Source organism: Osmia lignaria, chromosome 15, assembly GCF_051020975.1.
Source record: "Osmia lignaria lignaria isolate PbOS001 chromosome 15, iyOsmLign1, whole genome shotgun sequence".
NCBI lineage: Eukaryota > Metazoa > Arthropoda > Insecta > Hymenoptera > Megachilidae > Osmia > Osmia lignaria.
In genome coordinates, this window is record NC_135046.1 from 12,377,959 (window position 1) to 12,402,800 (window position 24,842).

Here is a 24,842-nt window from a genome sequence, read left to right on the forward strand (position 1 = left end):
ATCGTTCGTGAAAGTCTTGGTCGATGGATGCGTCTACTACGAGGAATATCCTTGAAAGATTCGAGCCGCGTTCCGGCCCTCGAGAGAGCGTAACCGAACAGCTTCTTAGGCCGAGCGCGCAAAGCGAAAAAATTTGACTAAAAGGAGAGCGAACGAAGGGCGGAGAAGAGTTTCGGGTAAGGGGTTGACGCGTTTGAGCAAAGGGTGCCTGGTTGACGCGGATGAAACGATCCGTTCCAGATCGCGTTGCGCGAGTTTTCAAACAGTCCGCACAATAATCGGTGCTTCTCCCTGGGCAATAGCTTCGTGTCATTGGTTCGCGCAATCGCGCGACCGCGTTCACCTTCCCCGAATGAAACGCGATCGACTTTTAAGAGGTAGGAAAACGTCGTCGACATCCTCGATATTTGGCATCGCATCAGCCATCAACGAGAACACGCGATCGACCAAACGGAATCTTGTTCCTACGAAGGCGTAGAATTTGTCTTTTCGATCGAAGCGTAGTCGCGACGATCTGGAAACGGACTCGAAATAATTACGTATATTTTTCGACTTTTCTAATTGTTCGTTGCATCAGCTTGCACACGCGACGCGCACACACGCACACCGGTTTTAGTTGCCGGCTATGTCAGCAAGGAACCACGGGTACACGATAAAGAGTTATCTCCTCTTCTCTCCGTCCCTCGTTGCTGCTGTTACGCTCGCTTTACGCTACGAATCGGCCCTCTCTAAATCACCAGCTATCGTCAATCGTTGTTCATGTCCTTGAGCTCGGTATAGGCGACCCTCTTCCGGTAAAGATTGCCGCCCGGCGCGATCACTTTCCTCTTGTTCGGCATCGTCGACGGCCCTGGGACGTAGTAATGTCGCCTCTTGTACACCACCATTCTGCGAACGCATCGAAAAGATTTCGTTAGTTAGACAATCTGTTGTACGCAACAATGATTATTAAAAACTTTCCGGAGAGTTTTACTATTATTCGACTTGGCGAATCGCTTCCTGTTTACTTAGAAACCGAGCTACCGTATCGAACAAGTTGATCGCGGTTGCTCAACGACGGATCTTACGATCCACGACGCAACAGCCGTCGCGACCAGTAACCACCGCATCCTTGAGACCGACTGCGCTGCAACTCGCGGGTTACCGTTTCCACGCGCCCACCTGTCTGTCTACGAACGTGCAATCAATCCGATAAACATATCGTCCTGTCTCGTGTCGTGTCGTATGCGTTCTCCTCAATTTATTCGACAATTTTCCATTTCGAATAGAAAATTAAAAACACAAGTATTTCGTTTCGTTCCGGAAAATTCACCTGAAACACAATTCTATCGAACGCGTTGTTTGCTCAACGATAACCAACCAGCAGATAAAACGCGTATTTCTGAACGGAACTGGAAATACAATTGGTTGGGGATATTCGGGATGCGACTAGGGGGAATAAATGACGACTATCGACCTTCAAAGATGGATAGTCGTCGATTTGAACGATGGTTACGCGCCTTGGGAACGGATGAAAATTTACTTTTTATCTTGTTCGCGAGTATGCAAAACTTTTGAAAAGAAAAAACTAGTGATTCTAAAGAAATTTAGTAAGTTCCGATGGAAACGTATTCGAAGGAGGAGTAAACGACGAATCGTTTGATATTTATAGGGAACAGGTCGGAGTTGATTTTCTCTATGATATGTTTTATTTAAAAGTCACCACACGGGCAGGCAAACGTAAGTAAAGGAAAGCATGCCGATATAGTCGATCAAAAACAAATTAGAACGTGTTACCTTTCACCTTTTTCGCCGTTGCAGTCTCCTACTATACTCTACCCTACATTATCCTACGTTATTATGCTAACTTTTCGGACAACCAACGAATCTCAATGACTAGCACAGCTACTTTCTTTAAGCTGCTACGTTTCATCGTCGCTCGATGTTGATCGAAAAGTCGAATCGGCGATTCGGAAGCGCATGAGAAATACGCTCGTACACGGCCACGTCTATTCGTTGCGTTTTAATAAATAGAACGACAGACGATAAACGATCGTTCGAATATTGGTTAGTTATATTGCAAATGCAACTCGTCGGTACTAGGAAGCGATTAATTTAAGGAGAAATCGATCGAGAAGGAAGGGGAAAGCAGCGAGTACGAAGGCAGAGGGATCTCAGCTTTTGGTACTTCGTTCTTTGGTACAGGATATATGTATAAGCGACGTTCGTCTCGAGTACGTCGATCTGACTAGATGGGGTGGGAACCGCGCTGCTCTTCTCGCTTCTACGTCGACGTTGCTGTTGGTTCGAGTTCGTACTTCTTACGCTGCTTATACTCCTTTCCTCTATTGGATCGCTTTTATCTTTCGTTGGAACGTCAACTATTTCTAGCAAGGTTAATAAAAGTAACGGGCAAGCTTTGCGATTTCGCGATTTCACGAAACGATCGTAAACGCTGTCGCTGTTGTACTCTCATCCTACACCAGTCGAGATAATTGGAATCGTAGGAACGGGTCCTCGGCCAGCGAAGATTCCACGAAAATCACAGAATAAATTTTTCTTACTCTCGCAACGGTGCACGCGCGCCGAAACTATCGAAGAAACGCGAGTCGCATTCGAGTTCGCCGTCACAGGTGTCATCCAAATGTTCGGAAGTTTATCGGACGATCCACGTGTCTCTGCTTCGTCGAAATGATCGTCGCCGCTTTAAGGTTTTCGCGAATTAGCCACGCGGGGATAAATATCCGAACGTTTCGATGAAACAACGATACTCCAGCAGTGAATTACTGGGCAAAATGTTGAAATATTTATCGTTCAAGGCCTCGTACGTTTCTCCGATAGTTTGTTTTATCGTCTAGCTGAGAAAAAGGCAGCGGAACGACGAAATGTTTGTCAGGCGTAAAAACTCAGGCGCGATATACTTGCTAACTCCCCCCCCACCCTTTAGACCAGAAGAAGGATATCTGAAACACAAAAGAAAAAAGGAGCGCGTTATCGTTAGAGCGAAAAATGACAATTGATTAGCGAAATTGATTGGTCGCGCGTCACTTACCTCACCCTATGAATCCTGCGGCCAACGATATAATGAGGGCTAAGATACCGGTCATTACTTGGCCGGCCGTCGACACGACTACTTGTTGGGGGGCAGAGCTGTGCACGATGTCATACTGCACGAAATCTTTGGTCGTAAACCTGTCACCATACTTGTCCAGCAAGTCCATGATGAGTCCGTTGGACCAACCGAAACCTAGTTGCACCTCGTATTCCCCTCCGCCTCCGTAACCGCCCGACACCGTCGCGTCGTACTGTGAACCAAACATCGAACCACGAGTTGCAGTTAGGAAAGCTGCTATCGACGATATCGACGCGAGGAGGATAATTACAATACCTTCTCAAACATGCTGTGCGTCTCATTGAACGCCTTGTAATTACTAAGGACCCATCGTCGACTGATCTCGTAGGCGAGCCTCTGCGCCCATGGGTCCTCGGTGTTGTTCAACGACACGATAACAAAGTATTGCAACGGAGGCCAAGCGTTCGGATAGTCCCATTGTTCACCCGAGTGTTCGAGAGTAGCCGGTATTCCACCGAGATTCAACATGATTTGATTCTTTTCCAGATACTTGAGCACCTTCGACACGTATTCTCTTCTCTTGGCGACATCGTAACACTGGGTCCAGAGCGGTAGAATGTTCGTCGGATAAAAGTAATCTCTCTTGATGTCGTTCAGTAAGTCGTAATCGAGCCAGGCACCGACCTCGTCGTGCCACAGCACCGCCGTCACCGCTCTCTTCCATTCTTCCGCTCGTTTCCGGTAATACGCGGCCTTGCTTTCGTTGCCCATCCTCAGACTGTACTTCGCCAGCAGTTGTGCATTCCGATATATTATCGAGTTCAAATCGACCGGGATAATGTATCTTGTTTTCAAATTGGTCAGGTTACCTAGAGAAGAACTCTTTAGAGTTTTCTTTATGTTTTCGTATCGTCGCGAACGAAGAACGGGTCGTCTGAGAAACGGGACGGTTTATGGGGGGCCTTGAGAGCGCGATATCTCGTCCAAGATATCGTGCGGATAAAGCGCGCGCAATAATAATTGCCGACACAGTTTCTGAGCTTTGTTCGAGATTAAAATAATTCGCAGACGACCCTTCGTCGCCTTTACGCGTACCTTTTCGCGAGGAATGAAACTTTACCTTTGTTCGTGCCATCGAGGATGAACCATCGACTGGAAAAGTCCCAGCCAGACTCGGCCGCGGTTTTTAGCTCTGCGTAATAGTTGTCCTTTTCTTCGGCGGTGCGGAAACTTTGGCTGGTCAGATAATCCTCTCTAGTTGTTAAAAAAAGAAAGAAATAGAGAAAAGTAGGAAAGGAGAAGGTTGTCGGAGGAAACGAAAACGGTTGCTTGTTCCTTACTTGTAGGATTCTGGTCGTGGTCCCGACGATTCCTCGTAATATCTGGCCAGGGTATACTTGACTCCGTCCATCTCAACTTCGACCGTACGATTCGTCATCCAAAAATCAAACTCCTTTTCGAGAAGGTGAAAATGTTTGTCGAGCCAGTCGTAATCGTGGGTGGTCTTTAGGTATTCCTCGACCATGGGTATCAAAAGAGGCGGATGAGTCCTCATGCAGTAGTAAATTCTCCCACCGTTTGGTATGAAACCGATCTTGTCCACGATCAGGGCAAAGTTGCTCAGCATTCCCTTCACGGTCGAGTACATTTCCGAAAGTAACAACCCTTTGATGATCCAGTAAGAGTCCCAATAGTAAAACTCTCGAAACCGACCACCGGGTACGATCACCGGATTCGGCACGTAAATTATCGAATACTGTTCCTCGTGGATTTTTACGTCGTCTTTCATCTTTCGACCCAACATTTTCCAGATGTGGTTCAGATCGGAGGCGAATTTACGAAGCTCCTTGTCGAGAATTTTGTTGAGAAACTTTGGTCGCGAGGTCCAGTCGGCTGGATCCCAATCCTCGAACTCGGATCCCTCCGGATCGAAGGTATCGTTGACGAACTGCTCGATCTGATGTCTGGTCGGCATCTGATCGACCCGCTCCATAAACTCGCGAAACAGCATTAACGTTTCGTTAGGCGGATGCTTCATCTTCATGTCCACGAACGTTTTCGAGTCCTTGTAGATTGAGGCCATCTGTATCGTGTGCAGCAGTTCCCCATGGCAGTAAATATCGCTGCAAGCCACACACACGCATACCCACAATCTTGATTTCCTTCAATTTCTTTTCATCGAGTTTGTCGCATCGCGTCTCCTTTATACATTTCTTTTCAAGTAAGTTAGCTAATAAGAACGACGCGACGCGACCACCTCTGAGTTAAAAATCGACCGATCGTCGCCACATTTGTCCGACGCCTAGCTTCGCTTATTTCATCGTTACTTCCCCTTATCTCGAAAGAAATGAAAACGCAGCCTGAAAACTTGTCGTCGCGATACTTTTAACCTTCGACGCGAAACTGATATCGATGCAAATGTCATTTCGGCGGACGGTATCTGAAACGGTCAGTCGTATCTTGGTTACGCGACTAACATATAGGTATGTAATTAACAACGAACCTATAATAAAAAAAACGATAAAAAACGAAATTGCAAGCTTTTACAAAGTTCGAGAATGTTTAGTAAATTCGGTAAACAGGTATGCGCGACCTCGGGACAATAGATCTCATCCCTATTATTGAGGAATTTAAGATAAAATTCGCGATATAGCGCGCGTTTTTGTAACTGTAAAACGTGCGAGTAAAGCGGATAATTCTTATCACCGCACCGTCGAACGTTCGTGTTCTCTTAATCAACTTAATGTTTGTCGCGAGCAATCTTCTAGATATCCGTTACAACGCAATAAAATGAAGGCGCAATGAAAGGTAGAGGCAAGAGCATCCAAGAATCGTTTTCCAAGCTTCGGATCGATTGATTTCAATTCTTCCGTTAACGTCGATCAGGATTTCAACATAGTAAAACCGTGCGGGTTTTCTGGCAATCTCGAAAAAGCGGTTTTCTCGCTGGCACCTGGCACGTTTACGGTTCTCGAGATAAGAAGTAGCGCGAGATTGGAACGTTATCGTCTCTTCCCGTTTCGTCTTGGTTCAATTCGAGTCGATTCGAGTCGATCGCGAGCCGCATCGCGTCGTAGCAAAACGTACTAAGGTCACGTTCATTGTACTTGCGGAACACGTTAATTTAAAAGGCAGCTCTGCTCGAGGCAAGCATCGTTTCGTGCAGTTCATTGCTAAGGACGTTTCTGTCGTTGGCTCGCGAATAGGGTTATCTCGAACATTACCGCTTTGTGGAAAAATTGCATGAGAGAAAAAAAGAAAAAAAGCGATCATTGACAGACGATGAATCAGCGAGACGGTTGTTTGCGAAAACAAAAATATACCACGGATCGGTTGGCAGACGATCGAATCGACAACAAGTATTTTTGCCAAACGCAACACGATACGATACGATACGATACGAGACGACACGAGACGACGCGAGAGCACTCGTGATCTCGCGCCACGTCAATCAGCTGTTGCGCGACCGGTCAGCCGACTTTAGCGCAAAGATCGATCGATCGATCGCGTGTCACGATACGCGGTTAGATAAGTCAACGTTGCGTTTTAATCGTTTGTGCAAGCAAGCATGCGATCGTTGGTAAGCGAGATTTGGCACTAGCGCGGCTGGAAAAGAGGACGAAAGGAATCGGAGGGAGAGGCGAGATCGTGGTGGATCGAGGCGAATGATAACCGAAAGGCAAGATAAGAGAAGGCGAGAGAAGGCGAGAGAAGGGGAGATAAAAAGGGAGATGTGCGCGTGGATGGCCGTTGGCCAGCTCGCGTGAATCGGCCAATTCGCTAGGTTCTCCGTCGCGCGTCTATCAAATGGTCGATATTGCACTTACCTTTGACACGGAGGCGGTTTCGAGATGCCTGTCTTGTCCGCGCTAACGTGACATCGAAGAATGACGAGGAACGCGAGGAAAACAGCATTCAACAAGCAATTCATCGAAACGCAGGCTGTGGAAGAGCACGGGGCCATTTTCTCTTAACTGGCGATCCCTCGACGCGATTGCCCCCCTGCGATACTGTTTTCGTGCTTTCGTTTTCTCCTCTTTTCCTAATTTTTCGTTTTCAGCACGACTTTATCTCGCGATCACACCACCCTCTTTCTTTCGTATCAGTTTCTTCGAAACTGTTGCGCTCGATTCGTCTGTACCGTTTAACAGAAAACAAACCCTACGGCACCGAATCTCTTAGCAATCGATACTTTTCAAAACATCCTTCTTCTTATTCCACCTCCTCGCTTTTCCTTCTTTGCCTCCTTCTCTTCCTCCTCCTTCTCCTTCTTTGTTTCCACTTTTCGTTCTTGCTCTACGATCTAAGATCGTGGATCTTTTGCGTACACGCTTTGCCTTTATTCCCCTTTCTCTCTCACCCTTTCTCTCCTTCGCTCAAAAACTCTCTCTCTCACTTTTGACCGCCTATCGCCCGCCTGCCTTTCGTACGTCTTTTCCCACTTTCTGTCTTTCTTGATATTTTCGCTAGTCTTTCGCTAGTTTACTTTTAGACGTTTCGTAGCGTGGAAAAGACAAGACGCGAGACGATATTTCAGCTTTTTCTTACTTTTTGGTGATCGCTCGTGGATGCGGACCTTGCGTCTTTCGCAGCCTGCGAGGCGGTCTCAGCTCCAGCAACACGGCCTCATCTTGCCTGAAACAGAAACGATTTCGAGAGGTCAGGAAGCTGACGTGCAACTGGGATTTAGAAATAAATCGGAGGACAACGTCGTCGCGTCGGTAGATCGTGTGACTTTTTTTCGCGCGCGCGGACCGAGCCTCTACGGATTTAATTCGCGATTGCGTAATTGTTTCCGACAGCTGGCAAAGCAATGACGAACGCTACAGACGATGATTCGACAGAATCGTTCCGACAGAGTTGGGAACGCCTGGCGGAAAGCAACCTTCCTCTTGTCGTTCGAATAAGTGATACGCTATCGTCAGAAAACACAAAATGCGATTACCCGAGGCAAACCCTTTTTCCAAAGTACGCGCCGGATTATTAACTTATCGATCATATTTGCGCGATTACGATTCATGGAACGCATCGAAACGATTAGGAAAATTTCCGCGAGAAACGAAGCAAGGCCGTAATGTTCGCGAGAGTAGATCGAGCACAAAGGATTTATCGCACCGCGCCGTTTCGCGGGCAATTTCGTTAATGAAATCGTTCATCGAGAGGATTGACGGAAAATCGATCAACGGCAGAAAGTGCACGCTCCTCGTCTTTCATTTTCAATGATAAACGACAAATTGATCCAACAGATAAAACGTCAATTTCCGTCGCTTTATTCGAGCTATGACCGACACGCGGAGAACGCGTACGCGTTTTCTTCTTCGGCTTCCGCGTGGATTCTCGAGATGTTTCTCACGCCACGACGTTTCGATTCGATCCAAAACACGATAGGTATTGGTATTCGATTCGGTGCAAGGTAAGCCGATCCTATGGCGCGACGACAACGATCACGCGATACGTTTTCGGCGTAAAAAGCTTCTCGTTGTTCGTTCTATATACCTTTTCGTAAAAGAGAAAAAGTAGAAATCGCTAATTCGAACCGTAGATTAGGTTCGATCGTACAACCTACTTTGCCTTCCGATGAAGTACTTACGACGGATCAAGTCGTAATCCAATGTTTCCTCGAAGCTGACCGGGACTCGTGTCGTTCGTGCTTCGGGAAGAGAGAAGAATAGATAATTTGATGGAAAAATCAAAGGGTAAAGAAACACGAGAAAATAAGAAAAGTTCGAACGGAATGGGAAGAGATCGAGATGATCGTTCGATCGGGGAAGGTGAAGGCGGGAAGCACGAAGCACGAACCACGAAGCGGGAGAAGCACGGTAAGAGATGCGGTGTGCAACTAAGTCGGTTGAGGGAGCACGCGGTCGCTTTATGAGCGCGATCGTGCGCAAGGAATGCGCTTAAGAATGCGCACGGAACGCGCTTGTCGAGCCTCCGAAACGGTGCGTTCCGATTGGCCTGGAACAACGTACAATCGTTCGATTCTAACAACCGCGTCGATTCGAACGAGCAAACGAGTTTGCCTTTCTTTCCGACCCCGAGAATTCCCCTCGACGATTTTTCCTACGAATCGAATTGTCTAAGGACGGCGACGATAAATACGGTCAAGGACAGCTGGACCATCGGTGAAATTCCGTTATCTGTTACTTTCGCGTTTTGGAATGCGTGCAATCGCTTTTACCGCGATTCGGCACGTACGGTAAAATGCGAACGAGGTGGAGGGAAAGTAAATCGTGGTTCTTCGATAAATTTCGACTAAATTTTCTCGATAAGGAACCGAAGAAACAAAGGACGGATCACGTTTTCGACGAATACGCATGATGCCGATACGCACGATCTTCCGAATTTCAATATCGGTGCTCCTATTGGTCCCTGACGAAATTCCTTAATATCTCTTTGTAAGAGGAAGAGAAAGGGTATGACTAGTTGAAGCGTGAAATTGCGCGACGGATAAACAGAATAAATATGATAAAGATGATAAACACTGAAAGTGAGCGTCCTCGTTGCGGGCACGCGTGCTCCAAGAAACACGTACGACGACGACTAGCGAACCGTGGCTTGCGAGAAGGGTCGCAAAAATGCCCGTGTACCGGTGAATGGCAAGAGGGAAGGGAAGAGAGAGAGAGAGAGGGAGTCTTCGAGTTTAATCGTGACACCACGCGAGAGAATGGACGTTGCTTTAACCACAATCATTCTATTGGCTATTTTTAGTCGGAAATAGGTCGGAGCAGAGGGACCGCGGTATCGAGAGATCGCGCCGAATAGTTTCTGTCAGCGAGGACCATCGGAGCAACCTCGAATACTCTTTCGCCATTAGAACGAGCAATTTCAACGGTTCAACGGCGATACGATAACAATGAGCTTCGAACGAGTAATTATCGAACGCCGCGGTCGAATACTATTCGCCTAATGAGTCTCTGGCAATTAGGTAATTCAGAAGCGGTTTCGTTTTTTCATCGAGCCTCGCGCCTCGACGCAGCTGTACACCTGTGCCGTCTGCACGTGAACTCCTTGCGAACAATCGAAACACACGGGAAACCTTTTTTTCTTTCGTTCAATGGCGAAAAATATTCATCGATAATTTCATTCCGTTTCGTTTCATTTAGACCAACTGATAGGCTATTTTTAGGACAACGCAAGGTATAAGAAGAAAATTGTACAAGCAGGAAATAGATAAACATTGTGAAACCTAACAGAGGCTAGAGAAAAGCAAGGTACCGTATTATAGATAAGTAAAACTGAAAACGAACCGCGCGAAACAGCAACAAGGTGCAACAGTGTGATTATGCAATCAATAGTCTCCTGAAAAATTACGAGTATATTAATGAATGTTTTAATATTAACGACACCACGCACAACAGGTGGTCTCAGGATTCGGTCAAACGATCGTCCTTTTAGGGATCGGTGTCGCGCCTTCTTATCTAATCGACCGCCTTAGAAACAGGAAAAACCAGCATTCGATTCGACTTCTATCAAACTTGAATCGTATTTATGCGCTTTATCTAGAGATTAATTTAAACGCAAGTCGGCGCTTCCCTCTTTCGACGCTACAACGCAACGAAACGCACTCGCGTCGGTATTGACGATCGTGGTCGATAAAGAGCAAACACAAAACAACCGTCGGTAATGCAAGACACCAGTGAAACAAATCGTCGATCGTGGAAACGTAACAGAGACGAGACAAGATAGTTTATTCCAGGACTGAAAGCTAATTATTCCGAGAAGCATTCCTTTTCGGTTCTCCTCAATTCCACGCGATATTGAATCATCAAGAGAATCCAAGACGTGTGTATCTCGTCACGTAGCTTGAAATTCCTTCTCTCCGAGCGATGGGTGCAAAGGGATCGGTGAAGGAAAGACGCTCCGAGGATGATGCAACGCGTCTTTCTGTCCCTTTTTGAAAGCAAAGCCAATAGTGTCTGAACGATCTAAGGATCGCGTAAAGTTGCTCCTTTCTTTCCCGCTAAAACGTACTAGATACACGTTGTTTCTAGTTCTCCTCTCGTATCACGTGGTCGAGAGATTCGTTGGAAACCGGATCTCGTGATTTTGAAGAAGAAAAAAAGTTGACTCGAAACGGATTTCGAAAGAGCAGCCACCGTGGAAAATTTTTATCGCAGTTACGACTCGTTCGCCGATAAAGTGTAATCGCGATGAGTCTGATATACCGTCGCACCCGATTCGCAAGGAAGGGAACAAAATAATAAAGCGCAATTGCGCGAACCCTCAATTATTTCATTTCGTACCTTCACGTCAGATTACGCGACGACCAATGATTATTCGCGTCGCGACGAGCCCCTCGTAAAACTTTAATGGAACGTCTCTATACCTACTCACCTTCTACATACTTATGTATATACCCATCTATTTTCTAGTTTTTAACAAATTTCAAAAATTAAAGTCAGGGTTAACTAACGATCGAGAAAGACGCAGGCATAAATTGGAATTTAGGCCAGTGACGATACGAAACAAAGGTAGAGTTGCCAAATGTTTACGCGAATCACTTTTGATTCCAGGGTTCGCTTATTCCTGACAATTCGAGGAATGTAATGTAAACACTTGGCTGGCTACCTTCAAATTTCTGTCATCTAAATTATTTCCTCTTTGAAAACTTCTCATTGATTGCGTTCGCTTCTATTTCGGAATCCAAAATGGCAGCGCGTTACCTAAGATAAACCAGTACTCAATTGCAGAATGATTTTGCGCAGCAATTCGATCTGCAATTATAAGAATTCTTAATAACTAACGTCCCTTCTATAGTCGATCTTCCCTAAATCCGAGTTTTCATTTTGCTTTCATTAACATCCATTTATGTAATCGATCCTTAGCTTACTCGATCCTTTTTATTTACCGATACACGGTAATCGAGTGTCTTTAGTGTCGAATGCATAGTCGATAAAGACTCGCGTTACAAACTGTGAACACCATATCGTTTTATCTTTATCTTTTTTTATGCGACATAAATTATCCTGACGAGGAACTTTTCGTTCGGTATTCATTCGGATTCTGCGAATTGAAGTTGCCGCGGATAAAACTGCAACGTCAGTGGAACCTCGGCTCCTGTCGTTCGAGATTGTACAAAGTCTCGTGATACGTTTCGTCTCGTTACGTCATTATCGTTAAAATAACTTACATGTTATATCTGATGAACTCAAGTTTCGTTATACCAGTGAAAATCGTTAAAACGCCTTAAAAACGATATAAACTTTATAGATACTAAATAGCGTGACCTTTTGAACTTGATTTCAATATTCGAGCATTGCACACGTACGCCGATTATGGAAGATACGATTACGATTTGATCGATTAATTTTCTAAGTTTTTCAAACGCGTTACTCGGAAAAAGTTAATGAAATTTCAAGGTCTCGATGAAATTATCGTCACGCGTCGTCTTTAATAGAAATGTTGAAGAGAAAGAAAAAAGAAAATCGAATGAGAACCGCTGATGATCGAGCCCCTTGGTCGATGACCGGTCGAACCAATCGCAACTCGACTCGAAACCAACGCCTACGAATTCAACCAATCAGAGATAAAGTCGGCCGAAGGCGCGTTCGTACGTATCCGCTTTCCCTCCGTACATCGTCTACCGAGCATCGTGACAATTGACACGCTCTACGCGATTCTACAAATTTTACGAATATTCCTCGAATGAGTATATATTTTTGTTAAATGAAACGATTTTTGTAGATGTAAACGCGCACTCTAGTTTCGAAAAGATTCGATGTAAACGCATCTCATGGGGGAGTTAGAAATATTTTCTCGAGAATAAGTTTACAACACTAACGAAATCTAATAATACTATTAGGTCGACCCTCTAACTCACTTTGAAATCAATTTTGGCAACTTCTCAATTCATTGTGACACTGCCATACTAACATTATAACTCAACATTACTTAAGACAACGCGAAATCTCATTTAGATCGATATACGCGTTGTATCGATCGATCGATTTCAAATCCGACGACTCTGCTAACGTTACCGGCAGAAAATTTTATTTTTAAAAAAAAACGGAGGCGCTCGTCATGCTTTTACGTTAATCGAAAGCTTAATGTCTTTTTTAAATCGATACTCGACGAATTACAGGAATGCCGAAATAAACAACCTTTCAATGTGACCCTGGGAGTAAACACGCGCGCAAAATGCAAAATATCAAATTCAAGGCTACCTATATTCTGTTCTTCTTTTCTACGCCAAAAGAAAAAGATGCGATTTGTCCGCGATTCGTCTAACAACAAAGTACCCACGTGCAAAATTCTTCATTCGCGCGCGTATCTACTTAACATTTTCCAAAATCGATTTCGATCCCTGCTCGAACATATTCGTGTTCGTCTTTAATTTGCGGTAAAGCAACGTATCAAAAGAGACAAAGAAAAATCGTCGTAAACCATTATGTAAGACAGCCTAAAAAAAAAATAGAATTTCCATAGCGAGTAACCAAAAGTGGATCCGGCTTTGTGACGACGAACGTCAGCACACGTGCCATCGAATTTTATATTCGAATACCGTTTTACACGGAATAAACGTGATTTACCTTCGTTCGATCCGTCGCTGAAACCAGATGGAAAAAGAGAGGAAAAGTATCGTGTACCAATGTCACTCGCACCCTTACGATATACCCACTACCGATAAGAAAAAAAAAAAATCACACGCGGAACAAGTATCAAAGAGCGAAACAGTACGACCGTTGTACACGTATATTTAGTTGATGACGAAATTAATCGGCTCGTTGCAGAGAAACGAAAACGTGATCACAGCACCGTGTTACGTATGTGACTGACCGAGAGTATCCCGACCGAACCTCCACCGTTCAGACACTCTCCCCGCATCTTTTTCGCTCGCTACCTCTCTCTTTCCCAAGCACGCGTGTTCTCTCCCACTCTCCCCTCTTTTTCTTATACTTGCCAAATCTTACGCTCTATCTTTTTCTGCCTTAGATCAAGGTAGATACATATCTACAAATTTGTCTCCACGGTGTTTTCAATAAAAATGCTATTCAATTTTTACTGTACATTAAAGGAACTACTAAGCTCGCTTTTTATTATAAGTAGAAAAGATAAAAGATTCGGAGAGGTGTAGGTAGGATAAGGAACGACGGGTGAAAATTTTTCCGCGAATCATATTTCTTGTTAATTTTTCCTGTTTCGCTCGAGCTCGATGATCTAGACTCACGGACAACCTGGTATGAACTGGTTTGCATCAACGTGTATGCGTGAATTGTGGCAACTAGCCAGAGACATCGACATTGCGCGAAGATCAGCGAAAATAGCCGAAGACGAACCACGTGCCCACGAAACGAATCATTCACTAATTTTATCTCGACCATAAATGAACAAAATTTTCATTGTTACGATCGATATATTCAAATAAATAAATAATTATTTGATTTTCAAATATTTGCTTGTAAACGATAAGACGCGCAATTTAACACCTACTGCAATTTTCTTTTTGCCACTGCAATGACTCGCAATCTATTATCATAGACTAACTACGAAACAGGATGGAAATTATCGAAGAAAATAACTTTCTCGACTGTTTGTAAAACAGCCCGCAGCCCGACCGTAAATTTTTCAGAAACAAATTTAAATGTACGAGAACCGCCGAATCGATACGGAAAGGACCGAAGAGGACCGAAGATACCACGTGTCGTATGAGCTCACGTTACTACACCGTACGGTTACCAGAAGTGCCCTCTTTGACTGCGATAGAATAATCGCTATTCGATAAAGATACAATTAATCTTACATTTTTTAATAACCTCACCCGAATCAACATTTAAAATTATTTTAATTTAGCAATTACACGAGCATACCTCTAGAAGAATCACGAAATGCGCTTCAAGAAATGTAATTTTACTTTTTTATTCCTTTTTTTGTAAGATGATAACGTATCGCCATTCGTACTCTTATTTTTAATTGGGCGATAAAACGAATTTAAATGAGAAACAATGAAATGACAATTACAAAATTATATACAAACAATTAAAAAAAAAAAAGATAAATTGTGAAAATATGAATCTTCGTGTTCGAGAAATGTGCTTTTTGAAAATAACAGATAACTCTAAGCCTTTTATAATGAAACGTATCGTCACGGTAAAAAGTATTGTGTACATACCATTGAAACGACCTCAGGCTCTCTTTCGAAGCGTCCTTAACCTCGAAACTATTTCACCGAAGAAAAATCGCGTATAAACCAAAGCACAATAAACATCACATTCCAATCATTTACGTTTTCACTCGTGAAATATTTTGTTCGAAAAGATACGCACTACGTAATTTTAGATCATAAATGAGTCGTAAGAAATATTTTCGAGCACGTTAAAATACCTCTCCGTTTCGATACACGTGATTTTTTGTTTGTGACACCACACTGTTCAGTATCTCTTGTCAGCAAGTTAATACAATTGGAGGTTAGGTACACTTATTTCCCGAGTATGCTTCAATTTGATTAATCAAAAAATACGTGCAAATTACGCGTATACGATACGAATATTCGAGTTAATTGTAAAAAGAACGATTTAAAAAGTCAGTTTTAACAGGGAAAAATTGAAAGTAAAATATAAAAGAGCGTACAGCACCGACAACAAGCGAGCACGACCTTCGCGAGACACGAACGCTCCGGTGTCCAATTGCTGACTGACGCACCGGTATGAATCGGACTAAGTTTTATGCCCCTCCGGCCATGCTTATTGCCAATAATTATGTACCAGCTGTGACCGATCGCGGCAAACCCTCTTGTCCGTTGCTGATCTCAATTGGCATTTTTCAATTGAACACAAAAACCTTAAACGAGTAATCTACTCGTCGAATTTTTCGCATTGGAAGGCAAAAAGGGTATAGAAAAAAGAACCTATTTATAATCCGTCCAGAAAATGTATAAAAATTCACTTGCTCGACGCAGGCCCGATTCACAATATATTTACAATAATACTGTACATATCGAACAAAGGTGCTTAAAGAACTCGGAACAAACAAATGTGCGTCGGCCCTGCGTCGAACACGTGAATTTCTATACATTTACCGACTCGGCTCGTTGTTGCAACGATTTTGATTTTGTTTTTTGTAAACCTTAAAATTTGCTTGTTCGTCGAAGAAACGAACGCGTTACCGCGCGACATCGCTGACCGTAACGTTTCGTAGTCTTTGTCGACAAAAAAAGCCATTCAGATTTACGCTGTACGTATGGTAAGCGTGTATTTACATTGGCCGGGTAGTAAGTAGAGGATGCGCGTGTTCCAAATTATCGTGAATGTTTATAGCAATGTTTTTAGTGGCGAGCGCAAAATTTTTCCACGATTAAACGATTCGATCAATTGGCCGGGTCAACAAGAGCGGAGGATTACTCGAGTCTCCAAGTACGTTGACACAATGTCCAGAGTTCTTAACGCGTATATGATTGTGCCATGTACGTATATGCGTAACCGCGTACACGCATCTGTGTGCGTAACATTGATGTATGGTTTACTAACGCCGGCGTCCGATTGATTTAAAATGCTGTAATAAGCACCTACGTGCATTGAACTTTGTACCGAAAGATAAAAAGGCTATTCCTGTTACGTCGACTATCTTATTAGCCTCCGAGCAATTGATTCACGCGAAAGAGTTTGATTGGATAAATTCTATGGCGAAGCTCGACAAATAATTCTTCCGAGTATCAGAATCGTAAACTGACGGAAGAAAAAGTGGTTAATAGCAACAAGTTAGCATTTCCTTCGTTTTTAAAAAAGTATGTGTAATATTAGCGACAATAGCAGGATTGTCACCACCAGACGATATAACGAGTCAACGATAATTCATACATAAGCAATCGTTGTTCAAATGTATTATCTTGAATCTAAAATGATATTTACCAGAGAAAGAGTCAAAGAGTTGGACGTTGGATCGATAAAATGGCAGGGAACGCGAGTAGGTACGTACCAGTGTGTTACCACGAATTAACAGTGATACCTACCAGTATAACGGAAACATTGACTTACCCGGTTCCAACTAGCTGATATCGATCAAGTTTATCACTGACTGACCCACGATGACGGCGCAGTTGGTAGCCTTGATTAGTGCGCTGCCCGCTGCAACTCAGGCAACGGCGAGCTCCTTGCCAAACAACCAGCATCACTAGACAATCAAACCAACGACCCTCAAGTTCTTTATCTAAACTTTCCAATCAACTTTACGTTATATGCATACATACATAATCGATTTCATGTAAAAAGATAAACTTGAAATCGAAAGATCGTGTTGCGAAAGTACGTATATAGTGATTCTCCCGATTTTCTATTCATTCTATTCATTCAAAATATTTCATTATCAATATAATTACGATTTAAGAAACTTTTTATATCGGTGTTTAGCTTCTCTTCGTAATTTATTTGTTCGACATATGTTTTGACTAGCGATGTTACAACATTACCAGATAAGTGTTATGCATCATAAATTGTAATTATGATACAAGATTTCAAACTAACGTTCGACCTTCCACTGATAAGTATTACGTGATTCGCGTGATTTTGTAACCTACTAAATACGCAACGAAATCGATTAACCGCCGTAAAACGATGTTTCATTGATTTTTCTCAAATTCGCACATGTTTTTTTTTTTAATTTACAGCTTTAATTGAGAAACACGCTGCTGTAATCTCTTTTGATTTGTTAAACGCTTTTTTTTCTACCCTGCCACAGAGATATTTTAACGCAATAACTTTGTCTAACTCTTACCGATAAAAGATTTGCGAAATTTTGTACATGTATTTATATACATACAACGCATAACGTTCGTTACTAATTGTAAGTTACGAATAATCGGGAAGGAATAACACTAGCAATTTTTATTCGAATGTACCTACAAACGGCAAAGGAGTTTACCTACGTAAACTACTGTTTTACTGAACTATTCTTTGTGCTAGATAATAATAATTCTTTACTAACTAATAAGTAATAAACTGATTTCATAAATATCGGTACATAATCTATATACATACACGTTATTCGGTATACTTATTTTTTATATACAAAGTATCGTCTGAATCTTTCAATTCTCATCTAATAATATTTTCAAACGTTATATAGCTGAAGTTCAATTTGAATGTGTCAGCGAAAAAAAAAGACAAGCCTCGTGACCGATCTATTTTAAGTTGAAAGCAGTACATACATAAAAAGTATTACTGCAGAGGCGGAAGTACATACGTATGCGAACATTTGTTAGCGATAGATTCCACTTTTTAAAGACTCGATTTCATCAACGACATTCAAATGGCGCAAAGCGTTGCATACTTTGAAATATATGTATAACTTTTATATTATAAAACATTTAATTTTATTGAACGAAGGATAGATTGATTGTTACGGAAACGGTTGAGTTTCCAGTCTAGAACATGTGCGGGGGCAGAGTACAAGTAGGCATGTTAGGTTATTTTTTTATAGCAGGTAATGGAGTAACATACACATCCCAACACGATAAATATTATTTTATGTAAAGATTAAATTAAAAAACGCATGCAATTTGCTTACCTTGTAAACGTCAAGTACACGCGATGGCGTCTTGAATATTCCACGCGGTCGAAAAGAAACGATCAAAATTTCAGTCGGTATTATCGCACATTACAATTTTCCTTTTCGTATTGATTCACTATTTCACGATCTGTTCACGAATCGACAACTACAAGTTTTATATTTTATTGTATGTAACATACGAATAACACTATGAATTCTAACGAAAAATTTGTTAAAAAAACTAGAACTTGTCACTAAAGCGAACACAGATGTTTCCGATACAATCGAAATATATATTTGTACACGATATCAATAAACGATACAAAAAGGGACGGTTGTAAGACGTTCTCGCGAAAACACGTCAGGTTAATGACGAGTTTGACAAAACGATCAGCACCAGACGAGGTATCATTGAGCACTGCTGATCACTGGCAATCGCGCGCATGCGCTCGAACACTTAAATTTTCCGCTTATTGTTAGCGGGAATTACGAAATATTCATCGAATTATTAGTTGAACGCTTATTTAAAAATATAAAGGTTACATGAAAAATGTAACTACATCACTTTGAATTTTGTATTAAGGATGTCACTACTGTCGATAAAAATCGAATTTATTAAAAAAAAGTTAACAATATCAATACGCTGCTTTTAACGTATTATCTTTTGCATTTCATCGATGTATATTACTTCCGTTGTAACATTTTACAATTAACAAGTATATCAATTGATCACTGATATAATTTGCTGGTTGTATTATTGACAAATTTTTATGAGACAGAAAGTTAATGCTTTAATATGTGTGTCTATATGTATGTATGTATGTACAATGTAAGGTCACAATATAAGACATCATATATACAAACTGTCGTATTACTTACTGATCTATCTGGCTAATTAGAATTATAAAAAAAAGTACATTAAAAAAAAAAAAAAAAAAAAAAAAAAACAAATTAAATAAACGTTCTTATTGACAAAAATAGAAGTCATATTATAAAATATATTGCCGTCTTATTTTTCTTTAAATAAGACAACTGCGGGAAAAAATTTATTGTTAATGTAAAATCAATTAATGAAAATAAATTTAATCTCACTATACGTTAGTACGAATACCAAGTATAATAAATAATCCACGATCAGATAAAAATTTGAATTAGTTCTTTCGACTAATCGATATACGATTATTTTTGATGTACGAAATTTATTACAACCATTAAATACCTAATTTGAAAAAGATTTAATATACTACAGCCTCTTTACATTCATAGATTGACAAAATTTTCTTTCGAGCTCATATCAAATAAATGTTCAGAATTAAATTGTACAATTAGGAAAAACCTCGGTAAGTGACCGCGATCTCAACAATGCCTTACTGAAGTAGTCAAGTATCAAAACATACTGTATATTGCCTTAAAATTAAATAATATGATAATAAATATAAATATTTCGTTACAAAATGATCATAATTATAAAACCTAGATTCTTAAGATAGATATACTATCTTAACGTGTAGAATATATTTACATAGCAATGTACACCAAATTGCGTGCGTGATTTTTGTACACAAATGAAAAAGAAAATGATGTGATGTTTAGTTTATTTCGCTGTATATCTTTTACCTACGTTTAATGCATCATTTTATGAAGTTTTAAAATTTTTCCTAAGCGTTGCTTAGCCGTTTTCATTCCTTTCTTTGGTTTTCGTTCTGAAAATAGGATTATCGAAACATTTTCAAACCTCGTTATGAATGAAAATTACCATCGTGAAATAACGTCGAAGATAAATCGAATAAATAATACATTACCAACTGGAATTGGAGCTGCTAGTTTTGCTTTAACGTCTTTAAGCCTATTAGGACTGGTTAGTATCGAACCGAAACCAACGCTCGTTTTTGTGGTATTTTCTGAAGACGCGGTCGATGCACTACTTGCCGATGTTACGGATGAATTTTTCGGCTTCTTTTTATTGTATGTCCGTTTAGTTGTATTCTGTTGTATTATATGAAAAAAAGAAAACAGAAAGATTATGTAATTTTATTTTTTTTATCTTGTGTTTAAATGAAAAGAAACGAGACAATAAATGTGACAAAATAAAAAATAACAGCCGAATACTAAACGTACAGTGTTTATACTTTTATGATATTACACAATCACAATGAAGTAAAATGTGATATTTAGGTGTTATTAAAATGCATGCAACACATGTTACAAAATGAAAAGTGAAGCTGTAATATATCCTACCAATTTCTTTTTGGATCCCTTATCCATGTTGTTATCCAGATAATCGTCCTATGCGATATGAGTATGCAAGAAAGAAATAATTATGGAAATGCAAATGAATGTAAATAAATAATTATGCACACCATGAAAATGTAAGTTAATTTGTGTTATAGTATGCGTGTATCGTACAAACAAAGTTTACATACCGATTGCTTCGCGCGTTTTGCTGCCGCTGCTTCCAATCCTTTCTCAACGGATGTTTTCTTCACGCCTTCTCGAGCCGGACGATTCGTTTTTGGCAAGAGAGGTCCCACCCTGGCCTTTGGATTCCATGCTTCGTCTATCTGACTTTTCGCTTTGGGCTTAAAAATATAATCCTCGTCGTCTGAAGCGTCTAAAGCTGGGTAAACTGTATCGAAGGGATATACAATTATTTATGACACGGTTACTATTATAATTGCATTCATATACAACAATAATTCTACATACTGAAATCATCGTCCTGATGAACTTTATCAATATTTTCTATCGACTGATCGTCGTCGTCGTCATCGCGTTGAGTTTTACCAGTTTTTGTCGATTTCGAAGTATTATTCGACGTGGTTGAATAGCATTGCTCGCTGAACGATAACATCCCAGCGATCGCTTCCCGCGTTGACGGAGATGCCCTGCCAGAACTGGTTGTTTTCAATTTATAAATACTAGGACACCAAAAATGCTAAACATAACAGTGCTTTACTGTTATAGTAAAAAAAAATAACGAACAAAAAACAACTACACTAATTTCACATTTTTACCAAAAGAAAAAATATAGAAAATGACTAATACTACATAGTAGAACAGGGTTGACATAATGTACATTAAGTACGCTGAAGCAAAAACACTTTTCAAAAGCGCTACTTTTTGTTTCAAGCTTTATCTTACCCACTGGGAGGTGGCATTGGTTGATTGTATTGTGGAATCACTGAAGTCCTATAATCATTCAAGGTATTAAACGTATCATCCAAGAATTTCAAATTTTTTAACGAAATACGCATACGTACGTTACATCTAATCTCTGGGCATTGTTTCCTAAGGTATAAGCCGAGGCTTTCAACAATTCCTCGATACCATTTTTGGGCGCGTCTGTTAAAACGTCGACGTCCCCGTCGTAATCGCGTTTTAACCGTTTCTGGGCATTACTTTTCGGCGTTTTCTTTCGTTTAGGCGATTCATCGATCGTGAACCGACCGTAATCGCTTTCGTTACTACCATCGTGGAAATCGTAAATAGAGGTCTGCTTCCATGTTAATTCTTTCGATGTACCAAGAGGATGATCCGAAGCTAAACTATTGTATACATTTACATTGTCGTGTGTACTTCTCACGACTTCATTATTACCAAGCTTAAATCTTATTACAGTTGGACTCTGTTTTCCCGGTTTTGACGATCGCTTGCTACCAGGAGGGACATTTTTCTCTTCCGACAATGAATTCTGATTTTTAACATAAGGATACATGATAGGTTTCGGTAAAGTTAATTTAAGCGGCGGTCTGCCGGACGACGGTGATTCACTTATCGTTGGTTCCACTTTGTTCGTCTCTTTTAACGTCGCTTTAAAAGGATTATTAGCCATTCTGTCAGCAACGTCGTAATCTACGAAATCCTTATTGAACGGTTTCTTTTTCTTACGTTTACTTTCTCTTTCCGGCTTCGGAGGATTTAAGGATATCAAGTATCGTTCAGCGTGTCGAATTTCTTTACTAAAATCTTTTAACAATTTCTGACTATTTATAGTTTCCGGTATTTGACCCCTGCTGATCATATTATACTGAAATAGAAGTAAACTCTGAACTGTCCGTGAGATATAATTTTGCGGTAGAACGAGGTCAGGCAAAACGTAAACTTACATCTTTATCTGTGTTCCATTGTTTGAGAATACTGAGTAACGCTTTAACACCCTGTAATAAATACGTCGGACACTTTTTCCCCTCGTTATTTAATTCTTTCAATTCTTTCAACAATTTTTTTGCTGCAAACCAGTTGATGGTCTCAAAACCAGGATACTGAAATTTGGCAGGGGTCTTCATTTTTTTCTCTAATTCGTATATTCTAAATAAATCAAACATGGAGATTAAGTCATAACGGTCGAAGAAATGGTTATTTATAGTCACGTAGAAATGTACAGTATACTCACTGTATTTGCATTGGAATGTTAAGACTATGTACAAAATTTCCACCGAAAACCAAAGAATCGATCGGTGTTAATACAGCGTGTATCCATCCTGTTGGGATCATCATGGTCTGACCTTGTTTTATAACGCATTTGTAACATGCGTCCGCTTGATCACCAAAAAAAGTTTCGCTCTGCGTCGAACTACACATCCAGTGCTGGTACAACTGCAAATTTGCAGGTGTCGGCCTGATTAAATAAAACACTTTTTCTCCCCGTAGTACGTGATACCACACAGATGTGCCACCAAAATCGACATGGAAATCTGTGAAACTGTCTTTGACCCCCATTAGGCAATATTTTTGAACTTCAGGACGTTTTATGTCACTATCCTCGGACCAATCGCGCGGCCAAACAGAATTAACCCAGTCGAGTTTACGCGCGATGTATGGTGCTTCGACCATTGGTGAAAGACTGCAACGTGTATTTGTCAATTTATACATATATTTTTCTAGAAACATTTAAAGCCAATATGTGGCAAGTCAATGAATATTGGTATACCCGGTATTTGTAAATTCAAGACTAATCACATTAAGAACCCTTGTCCTGCAAGGGGAATTGTAATATTCAACAAAGTCTCTTAATTTCATTCTTATATTACTTTGTCTTGTAACATCGATTACATCCATGTCTCGATCTCCACCTGGATTCAGGGATACAAACTTACATAAGATCACTGTTTAACATGTTATAACAATGCTATCGACGTTTGTGGAAAACCGTTACCTATGTAACTTTCTACATCGTAAACGCTAAAATTTGGGGGCGGTACGGTCATGTCCAGTCCATCTTTTCCATCGATTATAATAGGAGTTTCAAAACCATTTGTTTGTAAATACTGAAGAGTCAATTGTTGTCCTCTGACATGTTTAACAATTTCATCCGCTTTCGGAAAATGTCTGGACTTTAATTCTCTTATGAATACCGGTGTACCAGTTTGAACTGGTTTTGTATCTGCATCCGCTTCAGAATAGTCATGTCTATGCCAATTTAACCTTACTTTCACTAAGGAATAATTATTATTTGAACAACAACAACAATAACAACAACAACAACAACAACAACAACAACAATTTTGGTTATACGATAACTTAAAAGAGGTAAAAAATAAAGAGGAGAAAAATATATCCAAGTACTTACTGAGCGATGGTCCACACATGGCTTCACAACGTGGACAATGATATTTGTCGAGATCTATGGACATGTACTCCTTTACAGATACACATCTATAAAAGGAAAAAAAATTAAAATTGTATTTATATATTTGTGGGTACATATATTCCGTATGATATGTTTAGCAACTAATATACCATTTAAATAGCTACGTTTTATCATGTGATTCGCTTAAACATCGAAAGAACAAACGTAAATATTTGTCCTTTTAAATAGGTTATGTTAGTATCAACAACACCTAGCCCTTTTCCTGTAAAAACTATCTTACAGCTGTTATTATTAATTAAAAGGTTACGAAAAACAGATTGCATAAACATAATCGAATTACTGAGAGGCTGTTTATAAAATAAAAGGAGGCAAGTGTTTGTATTTGATTTGGTGAAAGATAAGTCAACCACAGTGTTTAGAAGATGGAAGTTAATAGTAAAAGTTTCAAATTCTTACCCTCCATGATACCACTCTTTGCAGACGTCACATTGTATCATAAATTGTTCGAAATCGTAAGAACGGCCACATAAACAGTACGTAACTGGTAACTCCATTTTTCGTGGTTATTATAGTCGAATTTAATTTTCCGACTATATATGTGTCGTTAACATTTGATGGTAACTATAGTAGCCGCGATGCGTCGCTAAAGAGTCGCTTCCGTCATTCTTCTTGAAAATTACATTAAGGTAGTATTTTCATGTCTAGCCAAACATCGAA

General features: G+C 40.7%; 2 protein-coding genes across 17 annotated transcripts; both read right to left on the reverse strand.

The window, feature by feature from the left end:
- Positions 1 to 523: 523 nt before the first annotated feature.
- On the reverse strand, positions 524 to 18,696 carry LOC143306126 (trehalase). Of its 10 annotated transcripts, none has more exons than XM_076692703.1 (8): positions 18,554 to 18,696; positions 17,026 to 17,161; positions 7,601 to 7,687; positions 4,393 to 5,175; positions 4,173 to 4,306; positions 3,368 to 3,921; positions 3,037 to 3,284; positions 524 to 888 (listed from the first exon to the last, which is right to left on the reverse strand). In XM_076692703.1, the coding sequence occupies exons 2-8, from the start codon at positions 17,157 to 17,159 to the stop codon at positions 747 to 749; spliced, it is 2,082 nt and encodes a 693-aa protein (XP_076548818.1). In that variant the 5' UTR covers positions 17,160 to 17,161; positions 18,554 to 18,696; the 3' UTR covers positions 524 to 746. The 10 variants fall into 10 exon arrangements, with proteins under 10 accessions (XP_076548818.1, XP_076548824.1, XP_076548819.1 ...); XM_076692708.1 differs by lacking the exon at positions 524 to 888 and adding an exon at positions 912 to 2,942 and having other exon boundaries at positions 3,032 to 3,284; XM_076692709.1 differs by lacking the exons at positions 17,026 to 17,161; positions 18,554 to 18,696 and adding an exon at positions 15,165 to 15,697.
- Positions 18,697 to 19,562: 866 nt separating this feature from the next.
- LOC117608348 (histone lysine demethylase PHF8) lies at positions 19,563 to 24,841 on the reverse strand. 7 transcript variants are annotated; one of them, XM_034333356.2, is made up of 14 exons: positions 24,582 to 24,717; positions 24,275 to 24,396; positions 24,105 to 24,190; positions 23,691 to 23,969; positions 23,466 to 23,607; positions 22,929 to 23,378; positions 22,642 to 22,843; positions 21,796 to 22,580; positions 21,677 to 21,724; positions 21,242 to 21,429; positions 20,959 to 21,161; positions 20,774 to 20,821; positions 20,338 to 20,521; positions 19,563 to 20,238 (listed from the first exon to the last, which is right to left on the reverse strand). In XM_034333356.2, exons 3-14 carry the CDS (start codon positions 24,166 to 24,168, stop codon positions 20,159 to 20,161), a joined length of 2,673 nt encoding a protein of 890 aa, XP_034189247.2. In that variant the 5' UTR covers positions 24,169 to 24,190; positions 24,275 to 24,396; positions 24,582 to 24,717; the 3' UTR covers positions 19,563 to 20,158. The 7 variants fall into 7 exon arrangements, with proteins under 7 accessions (XP_034189247.2, XP_034189243.2, XP_034189244.2 ...); XM_034333352.2 differs by lacking the exon at positions 24,275 to 24,396 and having other exon boundaries at positions 24,582 to 24,841; XM_034333353.2 differs by lacking the exon at positions 24,275 to 24,396 and having other exon boundaries at positions 19,564 to 20,238; positions 21,242 to 21,420; positions 24,582 to 24,841.
- Position 24,842: the final 1 nt, after the last annotated feature.

Bases quoted from the DNA above. Each gene is read 5' to 3' on its own strand.
- LOC143306126 (XM_076692703.1), bottom strand. From the start codon at position 17,159: ATGCTGGTTGTTTGGCAAGGAGCTCGCCGTTGCCTGAGTTGCAGCGGG. The intron at 3,922-4,172 runs GTAAAGTTTCAT...GTTCTTCTCTAG, and splicing joins CCTCGATGGCACGAACAAAG to GTAACCTGACCAATTTGAAA. The intron at 3,285-3,367 runs GTATTGTAATTA...TTTGGTTCACAG, and splicing joins CGCACAGCATGTTTGAGAAG to TACGACGCGACGGTGTCGGG.
- LOC117608348 (XM_034333352.2), bottom strand. From the start codon at position 24,679: ATGGAGTTACCAGTTACGTACTGTTTATGTGGCCGTTCTTACGATTTC. The intron at 22,844-22,928 runs GTGAGTATACTG...TGATTTATTTAG, and splicing joins AACATTCCAATGCAAATACA to AATATACGAATTAGAGAAAA. The intron at 20,239-20,337 runs GTAATGTATTAT...TCCTATTTTCAG, and splicing joins AGCAGCTCCAATTCCAGTTG to AACGAAAACCAAAGAAAGGA.